General features: G+C 48.1%; 1 protein-coding gene across 2 annotated transcripts in view; it reads left to right on the top strand.

Annotated features, from left to right (window-relative positions):
- Window positions 1-455: 455 nt before the first annotated feature.
- The window catches only part of CUX1 (cut like homeobox 1), a 332,631-nt gene continuing 322,433 nt past the window's right edge, over window positions 456-10,653 (top strand). For both annotated transcript variants that reach the window (XM_055001346.1, XM_055001347.1), the window contains exon 1: window positions 456-598. In XM_055001346.1, coding sequence (XP_054857321.1) covers window positions 536-598 — 63 coding nt within the window. In that variant the 5' untranslated portion in view covers window positions 456-535. The remainder of the gene's footprint in view (window positions 599-10,653) is intronic.

The raw sequence follows: 10,653 nt of genomic DNA, 5'->3' as shown, positions 1-10,653 counted from the left end.
AGGTCAGCATTCATGCAATGTACAGTTGTGTGTGTGTGTGTGTGTGTGTGTGTGTGCAACTGGCCGGTGTGGTGTGTCACTTGAGGAGACAAACGATTGCGGGTCCGTGTGTCTGCCTCCACATATTCTCTCTGTGTGAAGCGGCTGGCCCCTGAGGCGAACTCTCCGCAGCTGGCCCGTCCTTGGCCCCGGCGTCCTTCCCGCCAGCCCCCGCTCCGCCTTCCCTCAGAAGTGCGCCCGGCCTTCCCTCGGGGCAGCCGGGCTTCCCCCCCCCCCCGGCTCCCCCCCCCAAACAACAGAAATCCGTTCCAGCAGGAGCGCGCGGCTCCCGTCCGGGTTTTCCGCCGGGCCCTGGCCGGCGTCTGCCTCTCGCTCGCTCGCTCTCGGCCTCCCTCCCTCTCCCTTCCTCCCTCCCTCCTCCTCCTCCTCCTCCCTCCCTCTCGCGCTCTCTCTCTCTCTCTCTCTCGTGCACTCTCCAGCCAGCCCCTCTCGCTCGCTCGATCCGCCGCTCACTTCTGTCTCAATATGTCTCAAGATGGCGGCCAATGTGGGATCGATGTTTCAATATTGGAAGCGCTTTGATTTACAGCAGCTGCAGGTCAGGACGCCTCTCGCTTATTTTTTCGGGACCCCCCCCTCAGAACCGGACCCCCCTTCGCGGCTTCCTCCTCCTCTGCCTCCTCTCCCCCTCCCCGCTTTGGGGCTCCCACCCCCTCCGCTCTGGGTCGAGCCCCCCCCCCCCGTGAAAAGTCCCAGCAGAAGCGGCGCCCCCCCAGCCGCCCACCCTCGCCTCCCGCTTTCCCCTCCTCCTCCTCCTCTTCCTCCTCCTCCTCCTCCTCTCCCCCAAGCCCGGCTCAGTCCCGGCTGCCGGCCCTGCCTGCCTCCGCCTGCCTGCTTCTCCCCTCGCTCCCTCCCTCCCATCGATAAGCCTCCGCCGCCGCTATCAGAAATTGATCCTCTTTGTTCAATTCATCGATCCCAACAAGATGGCGCCGCCGAGGTGGCTTGTCCCGGGATATAGGGGGGGGGGAGGAAAGAAGAGTCTTGGCAAGATCCCCTTGCCTCCCCCCCCCGACTAAAAATAATAATAAAAAGAACACCCCCACCCCCTTCCTTTTCCTCTCTAACAACACTTCCCCCTTTTTCAAAGTGGCCCCAGGTTCGCAGGGGAATTGACTAGGGAGTCTGTCCTGGGGTTTTTCTTTGATCTTTTCTCACCCCCCCCTCCCTTAACAAGGGAAGTACTTTCTCTTCCCCCCTCCCTCGCAATACTCCCCCCTTTTAAGAGTGTTCTCCAGTTTTATTTTAGAAATGTACACGGGAAATTAACAAGGGAGTTTGTTCTCTCTTTGCTTTTTTTCTCACCCCCCCCCCCGCCCCAACAAGGGAAATACTTTCTCTTCCTTCGCCCAACAATATCCTCCCCCCCCCGCACTAAAGTATGATCCAGTTTTATTTTAAATGTGTGCAAGGAAAATTAATGGAGTTTGTCCTGCCTGTCTTTGCTTTTTTTCTTGCCTCTCCCCCCCCCCCAGGGAAATACTTTCTTCTCCAACAGTACCCCCCACAAAAGTGTTCTCCAGTTTTATTTAAAAAGCGTGCAAGGAAAATCAACTAGGGAATTTGTCCTGTCTGTCTTTGGTCTTTTCGCACTCTCCCCCCCCCCCGAAATACTTTCTCCCCAGCAATACTCCCCCCTCTTAAAAAGTGTTCTCAGTTTTATTTTAAAAAGTAGATAGAAGGTAACTGTGGAGTCTGTCCTGTGTATGTTTTGCTCCCCCCCCCCAATTAGGAAAACATTTCCTCCCCCCACCCCAGAACTCTTCCACTCCCTTTAAAAGCGCTCCCAGTTCTGTCAAGAGAGTGTGATCTGGAAGGAAGGTGAGGAGAGACCTTTTTTCTCTCCTGTCTGTTCTCCCCCTTTTAAAAAGGTGTCCCCCAGTTTTGTAAAGGTTGAAATTTGGAAGGGAGATGATGGGGGCGAATCTCTCCTCTGTGTGTTCCTCTTTTTCCACTCTGCCCCCCCCCAATACACACTGTCATCCCTCCATAATGCTGCCCCCTCTTCAAAAAGTGCCCCACTGTTTTAAAGAGGGAGAAATAACAGGTTTTCTCCACTCTCCCCCCACTTTTAACAGGCCACCCTCTTTCATAAGGGGAAAGGAGAAAGTGTAAAGTGACTGAGGTCTCCCTGTTTTGTGTTTATTTCTTATCCCCCTCTTCTCATTCCTATAATCTTATAAAAGGACAGAAAAAGTAAATGTTAAAGTTAGAGGATTGGAGGGGGATTCTCTCCTGTAAGTTTCTCTGCTTTTATCCCCCTTCCTCCCAACAACAATTCCTTGTCACCAGCAACAAACAATAAAATAAATAAATGCTCCTCCCTAAGCATTCCCCTAGTTTCCTGAAGGAGAGAAATAGGAAAAGAACAGCAGTGTGGGGGGAGTTCGTCTCCCCAGTCATCAGCTTCTCCTTTAGTTTTTCATGCCAGCCTCCCCCTCCCCATTTTGAAGCTCGTGGGAAAGTTTGTGTGACTTTATATAGTGACACAGGAAAGTGGGGGATGCGAAGCGGGTAGGATTGAGCCACCCTCCTTCCCTGTCCCCCCACCTCCTGGACAGGAACATTGGATGGGGGGGGGGCTGAGTTGGAAAGTTTGTGTTCTTTCTCTTTCACCCCCACCCCCATTTCAGTATGTAGATGTGACTGGAAAGTGGTGGTGTTGGGAGAAAGGAAGTATTTAATAATAGATTTCGTCTCCTCTGGTTTTGTCGTTATTTGCGGGAGGGAGTCCTTTTCCTTACTCCCAGAAGTCCCCACTAAATGATTTGGAGAGGTACAGAGGCTGTGAATTGCCAGTCTCCCCCCCCCCCACCCCAAAGAAATGATTCCCACTCCTTCATATCTATATTTTGGGGAGAGCTACCTCTTATTGTGTGTATGGGGGGGGGGAAGGCTTGGTGCCTTTGCCCTTTCTTTACAACCAGTTTCTTAAAGCGGGGATGCGAATCTTTAACATAGACAGCAAGCATTAGTACTCATCTCCCCCCCCCATTATTTCGGGGGGAGGCCTTTTCTTGCCCATGTCAAATTCCCGTGGTAAGCAGATTCTTGTGGATGGGGCGGCAGGGAGCGAAACACTTCTTTCACAGATGCTCCATTTTTTGGCTCCCCTTGTTTTGCATGTACCCAAGGTCAGAGGAGGACTTCTTTAATCTTCCCAGTTTCTCGAGAGAGGGACTGCTCCTCTGCCCATCCGTACCTTTCTTATTTGGTGAAGGGGGATATCCCAGTAGGGGAGAATGAGATTCTTCTCTCTTGCCATTTGCTATTTGCCTGAACAGCCCCCCCCCAGTTCTTTCAGAGAGGGATTGGGAGCTGGCTGTGAGAAAATAAACACCACCATGCTGTGTTTACTCAGAAGTAAGTCCCACAGAAGCCAATAAAAGACCAAATAAGTACGCTTGAAGTTTTCCACCTCATTTTCCTTGGTAGGACACACAGTTCCACACTCTCCTTATAGTTGTGGTAGTGGGGAGTTAATTGGGGGGGGACTGTTCTCCCACCCACCGTTTCCTCATTGCCATGACCATCCTGCTAGAAGAGAAATAGACAAATGACTTCATTGGGGCTCTTCGGAGGGAAGTCCTTCTTGTCCTCATACTGAGTTTGGTTTTGGGGGGTGGGGGTGGGGGCTTGGAAGCAGGATGTCTTGCTCAACTCCCTTATTGCTGAGATTCTTTCAAAGCTAGGACCGGCACCCTGCTCCAGGCCTGTGGGGGATTCTCCCCTCTCTGTCCTCAGGATGGTTTTTAAGCCCATTGAAGCAACCGTGTTTGAGGGATGGGAATTGCCAGTACCCCGGCGGCCTTCTCTCCCACATTTTACCGCCTGTTCCGCTCCATTCCCCTCAAAGTCATGTGTGTGTCCATGTCCCTGAGATTGTGGGGTGCATGTTAAACCTTCCTTTAGCCTCACAAGTGACCTCTTCCCACTTAAAATCCCATTAGTATTCTCTCTCACAACTGGGGGGGGGGGGAGTCCTGACATCTGGATTGGGGGTTCTTCTTTGGGCAAGCGCTGTTTATTCCTTCCTTCCCTTCCTCCTCCTCCAGCTCTGTATGTGTATTTTATGTTTGTTAATAGTGTGTTTGTCGGTGAGGGGGGGCATGCCTTTTTCTCCCCTCCGGCTATTTCTTTCTCTCTTGGCTTGCATTTTGCCCTCCTCCTCCTTGCGTTTCCCACTGTTGTGGATTTGAACCTGGTTACTGGATGTGTCCAGATTGGGGGGGGGGGCTTTTTATTATGTTTGGAGGGTGGAGTTTGCCAGTTTAACAGGGCTGAGGTGTTTGTGGGGGGTGGTGGAGAAATCCTGCTGGGAGGGATTTATGAAAAGCACTTTCTCTCTAGTTGTGGCTTTGACTTTGTTTACGTGTTGTATGGGAAGAGTTCCTGGTTGGCTGGGGGCATCAGGTGGGCCTTCCCGGAGTGTAGTGTCCTTAACTATGTCTGCTGTTATTGTGCACAGCTTAGGGGGTGGTGGGAGTGAGAGAAAAGCCCTCCCTGCCCAATTTCCCCCTTGTGCTGGTGGAAGGGGGGGATGATCTTGCCTCCTTATCTCTGAGTGCCTGTCATGGACAGTGACAAGGCCTCTGTGGCTGGCCAGAGGTGGTGGTAGAGAGACCATTTCCATAACAATGCCCCGAGTCCACTTCCGCCTCAAGGACTTTCTCAATGTGTGCTTTTTGTGCTCAGAAGTAATATCCGTTCAAGGGGAGAGAGAGAGAGAAGAGTACATGCTAAACGTTGTTGCCTTGTTTGGTTGTGTATTTCCCTGATGAGATTGCAGATGTGCTGCTTAATAAAACAGCTCAGGTGTGTGTGTATATATAAATACAATGTGCACAGTATGACTAGCAAGGGAGCGTGTGCAAATTAATAGGAGCAGTTCCTTGTCTATCAATGGATTGGTTGATCCTGGAACCAGGGAAATTGTCCAGCCTCTTTAAACGCCTGAGATGTAAATGAATTTGGCTAGAAAGCTGGTTTCCCCCCCTCCTCTCCCTTCCCTTCCTCTCACCCCCGCTGAGTAGTCTGTTCAGCCAATGCCCATCTTGGCGGCAGAGAGCAGAGGCAGCTTGGAAGGAGCCCGGAAGTAATGCTTACATAGATGTTTGGTGTAACTGAAGTGGAGTTAAAGGTGAGGGGTGTGTGTGTGCGCGTTGCTGGCAGCGTGGATGGGGTGTGTATTCCTGTGAGAAGTCTTATAGGGGGAGAAGACTTCCTTTGGGCAGCTGCGTGGGGGTGCTTTGGTGACCCCCAAGAACTGAGAGGATGAAAGATGTACAGTTCTATAATAGCTCTCCAGGATCTGTGGGGAAAATGCCAGTGTTCTGTGGCTTCCAGGAGGATTAGGGGAGAGGGTAAAAAATATGCCCGTGCTGTGCTCTCTTTTCTTTTCCTTTTCCTTTTGGTTCTTTTTTAAGGTTTTAGATTAAGGTAGGCTTGGCTGAACTTTCTTAACTTGAAAGGGTTCTTAATAGTGACCCAGAATACCTACAGGAATTCAGGAAATGAGATCCAGATGGAGAATTGTATAAAATAAAATGGATTAGATTTAGATGTAGTTAAACATGGTCTGACAACTTTAATTGTAGCTGAGCTAGCTTTGCCTGTGCGTGTTGTAATTGCTCTGAATGGAAAAGTTTGCACATCCTGTGAGAATTATCTCAAAATGTTTTGTTTGCTACTGCAGAGGTACTTCTAGAAATATGCTTCTAGAAATTCTTATGGTGGGAGGGGAAAGGCATGAAAACCCTGTTTATTGATTGCAAGTGATCATTCAAAAGTATAACCTTTATTTAAATGAAATGCTAGAATAGAAAAGAATGCTGCCAAATGCCAGCTTGATAAACTGTTTTTGTTCTTGCTTAGTAAAAATAGCTCAACTTAATTCCTGTGCCTACTGTAAAAACTTGGCTTTGGCACATTTGTGTAAACTTCAATCTTGTTTTTGTCAAACTAAATGTGACCCTGTTTTCAGGAGGGCTGGATTTCTCATTGCAGCCTTCTGGCAATACTGGCTGGGAGTTCTGTCTGATTATTAAATTTTATACATAAAATGGTTGATGTTTTTCTGTCTTCATGGTTTTGTATACCCAGGCTGTGCGTTAATTGGCTGTCTTGCTGTGAAGATGGTATGCAACTGTTCTTCTACCTATAGAGAAGTCAAAGAGTCGTAGAACACAACACAGTACTGCTGTAATTGCCACCTTCTGCACAAGGCAGTGCTTATACAGAAGCTTCCACGCATCTGTAGTGGCTGTTGGTTCCCTGAAATGCTACAAGTGCTCCGTCTGCCCTTCCAGGCCTTTCTTTGTCCTGATGATCCCAGCAACAAGAGAGCTGCCATCACTCTCTTTCATCGTCATAGCAAGTTACCATTGCCTGAAAAGTCCAGAAAGGATGGAGGAAATCAGTGGTGTTAGCACTTTTCTCTCTTCTCATTTTAGATATTTTCTCCTGCTCTCCCTTGTCCCTCTTTTCATACCAAAAAAAAAAAGGCGAATCCATCTTTTCCTCCCCAGTAGGAACCCAGAGGAGCTTCCATTGTTCTTCTCTCCTCAGTTTTATCCTCACAACAGTCCTGAGATAGCTTAGGCTGAGAATGTTTGACTGTCCCTAGGTTTCCAAGCAAGTTTCCATGGCAGAGGGCAGGTTTGTAGTACAATACTTTGCAGTGCCTATTTGGGGGTAGCCCCGCCCATATGGAATAAACATTTTGCTTTGAGTTAAGTGGCTTGAGTTCTCAAGTCCTGTGACTTGGTATCTGATTTTCTTATGTGGGCTGGGAAAACTTGTTGGGAGAAATATAGTTGGAACTAGATATTTGTGTGGTGGATTAATCCCAGGTTTTCTGCAAACGGAGTTCTCTTACAGTTGCAGTGAGCATGACTTAGGGTTGGACTTGTCTGCGATCCAGAGCTGCTACTTCCCACACTTTCCCTAACCTGCTGGATAGTTTATAAGTAACAGACTTCTACTTGTGCTCTGTCAGGTAGAAATTTTCCTGAGGCTCTTAACTGTGAGACCGTATCAGTTCCAAGCTGCTGATCTCTCCCCCACTCTAGCCCATTATTTTCCTCGGGGAAGACCTAGAAGGAGTTCAGACGAAACTTTTTCTTGCTGCTTTGAGACGGGAAAAGTGGATTGCTCACTGCTAACTGCCCTTTTGGATCCCTGGCAGCCAAAGTCAGGTTTGCTGCTCCTTGGCTTCTCTTGCGTTGTAATATTACAGCTCCAGGCTTCTCAGGCCTACACTTGAGATCGTATCAGTGTGAATCTTTAAAAAGCCAAGAACATCGTGTGGGACTGACACATCCTTATTTACTCACCATTTCATCAGCTTACCAGTTTGATGGGAAGTAAGCCTTGCCAAAGCTTTAAAAATGGCACAGGCTTACTCAGGAGGCAGCCATTCTGGACCAGAAGATCTCAAATGTTTGAGAGTGGTATCCAATGCTAGTTCTAGAATTTAGGTCTTCAGGGTCCCGCAGCAGGGGCTTCAGTCACATTCCAGGAGCCCACCAAGTGCCCATATTGAGAGTGCGTGGTATCCACAATCTTCCCAGTATATACAATCATCATGTTATTTGAACAGGGGCAACATGCGTATTGACCATGTGTGTGGAGCTTCGGAATGTATGGATGTAAACCCTGGAAAATCCAGGGGTCAGGTCATGCACACTGAGGTTGTGCATACATGGTAAACTTCCACATCGCCCCAACATGGAGACTGTGCATATTGGAAGGATGGCAGATAGTGCAAGCTCTCATTATGTCCCGTTGGCACACCCCTGGTGCATGCTACTGTGATGTTTGAAAAGCCCTGTTGCTTCTCTTCTGTGATCTTTTGGGTTTCGTAATCTCCTGGAACTGTGACCCACCAAATCAGATGTGAGCCCACTGGTAATGCAGTTACGCCTGCCAGGTGCTTGACGAGATGACGTGTTGCTGTTCCGAGCAGGAAGGCATATCAGATTGCAGGCGAGCCACCATGGGTAGCCGGAGGGATATGCTTGGATTGGCGGTCACAGGCAGTTCAGGATTGGGAACTCTCACATTGCCTTGGAACTTCAGTAGAAAGAAGGCAAGAATCCTGACTGACTCTCTTCTGTTGATTCTGGTCTTTCCGTCCCTGTTCATTGCCCATCTTTATACAATAGTCACCTGGATATGGAGCCCTCCTTCCATCTTACTTGATAACAGCAGTTGCCTTGCCTTAGAAACTGACAGATGACCGGCTAATCCCATGACCTTAGTTTGTCACATTCCGTGTCGTCTGTAAGGAGGTTTGTATCCTGATGATCATCTACTCTAATTTTTGCAGAGTTAATTAATGTGTACTTTAAAACCTCGGCTGTGTGTGCAAGTTCATTTTTTGTTGATGCCAGTGGGTGCCATGGCAACGGCCCATATCTCAGGCCTGGGAATGCTGTTTCAGAGAATCTTTCCCTCACTCTTGTGTGTGTCAAGTGCTGTCATTTCGCAGCTGACTCATGGAGATCCCACAGGGTTTTCAAGAAGTGGCTTGCCATTGCCTGCCTCTGTGTAGTGACCCTGGGCCTCCTTGGTGTCTCCCATTCCAGTACTAGCCAGGGTAGACCTGGCTTAGTTTTTGAGATCTGATGAGATGGGCCTAGCCTAGGCTATCCAGGTCAGCATCCACGTTAGTCCTTGCATATAATAGACTGCTGCTGGGAGATATGTTAGACTGTTTATACTTCGATCCCATGCTTGCTTAATTAGAATGGGATAGAATGAGCTCAATGGGATTTACTCCCATGGAAGTGTGCATAGAATGTCACCCTTAGAATCTGAATTTTATCCAAGTAGAACCTTCAGTGAAGCTGTCTGTGGGGTAAAAAAGAGTGTGTACGTATCCACTGTGTGTGCAGGACATGAGTGTACATGGCTTCAAAGCTCTTCTGTCTCAACATCTCTGAAAGATAAGACAGACTGTCCAAGGCATGTCCTGTGAGCTTGACGGCTGATTGGGAATTTTCACCAGCATCTCCCCATATTGAAACCAACCTTGAAATTTGCTTCGTCACGTTTTGCTTACCCTGGAGTTTAAATTCCATTCCCTGCTTGTCCTGAATAAAACTCCTTAAGCACTATTTTTATGTTAAATTCACTCATTTTATTTTTATCCTGAGGATAGGAGTTGCTTCGTCATCATAGGATGAGTAAGTTAGTTCCTGCTTGCTTGGTTTGTCTTCATAACCTTGAATTCACGGAGCCGGAGATGTGTTTGCGTTTGTTTGTGGGGTGTGTATGTGGCTTTGTCTTCCCAACTCAGTGTCCAGAAGTCAGTATTTTGCACCGTCAACACTCTTAGCGTTCCACAGTAATAAAATCAGAAGGCCTTACAGACTTGAGATTTCTTTTGTATGGAAAGACAAGGATACTTCTTGTGTTCTGTAGTATTTGTGGTAAGAATTGGGTGTCAAACGCGCAAGAAGCTGGTGGAATGAGTTATTTGGGATCACGCTGGTATGTAAGATAGGCTTCGAGTTAGAAGAGCTCCTTTTCTTTCAGAAACAAGAGCTGATCACTTGAGTGAATGGTCAGCCTTGCTGTAGGACAATGGCACTTTCTAAATTAGGTATTGAACGCTTCTGACATGGTAACCAGTTGCCAAACCATGTTTAATCACAGTTGAAGGGGGTAGTCATTGGATTAATAATAAACTTTGTAGTGCGGGCAGACCCTGGAGGCACGCAAATGCCATGGTGATGAGCTTGGCTTTTAAATACCTAAACGGACAGATAGAAGCGCTGGGCTATGTCTCCGGCGTTTGTTGTCGCTGCAATTAGACGCTGATGTTATACTAGCTCTGTGAAATGAATTTGCCTGGAAGAGCTTCTGGCCCTTGCTCTGCTTATCTGTGAGTGAGAGGGTTAGGTCCAGGTTAACGTTTTGGGGGTGGAGCCTGGGAAGGGCGGGTTTTGGGGAGGGACCTCAGTGGGGTATAATGCCATAGAGCCACCCTGCAAAGCACCCCTTTCCTCCAGGAGAACTGATCTCTGTAGCCTCTAGACCAGGTGTAATCTCAGGAGATCTCCAGCCACTGTGTGTTTCAATTTGTTCGTTGAGATAGCGGTAGGGTGGCCTCTCTGATAATGTTTGGGCATTTTGAACGTATGAAGCTGCCTTACACTACTGAACTGTTGACCCTTTTGGCTTGATTGTAGTCACTTCCGACTGGCACCTGTAAGGTCTCGGGCAGTGGAGGCTTTTCAAAGACCTGCTTTCTGAGATCTTAAACTGAAGTTGTGGTGGGCTGATGGAACTGGGACCTTCTGCATGCAAAGCCCGCACTCTTTCTCTGTTCTCCCCCCACCCCGAACATTCTGGTGCAAAGACAGGTGATATTGGCTCCTCTCCTCACTTTTAAACTCACCCTCGTTCTCTCACCCTCCCACACATAGTAAAAATAGAATTAAAAGAACAGTGGAAAACTTCTCAATTTGCAGATTGCAGGAGTTTGACTACTTGAGTGTTCCCAGCTTCTAATTGGAAACAGGTGGGATCCTTCACATCTTGTCTGAATCAGATCATTTTGAAGCTTTAGATTATTATTAATATCTT

Source organism: Eublepharis macularius, chromosome 17 (genome assembly GCF_028583425.1).
Source record: "Eublepharis macularius isolate TG4126 chromosome 17, MPM_Emac_v1.0, whole genome shotgun sequence".
In the NCBI taxonomy this organism is placed as follows: Eukaryota; Metazoa; Chordata; class Lepidosauria; order Squamata; family Eublepharidae; genus Eublepharis; species Eublepharis macularius.
The sequence above is the reverse complement of the archived record's forward strand: the minus strand, read 5'-3'. Positions and strand labels throughout refer to the sequence as shown.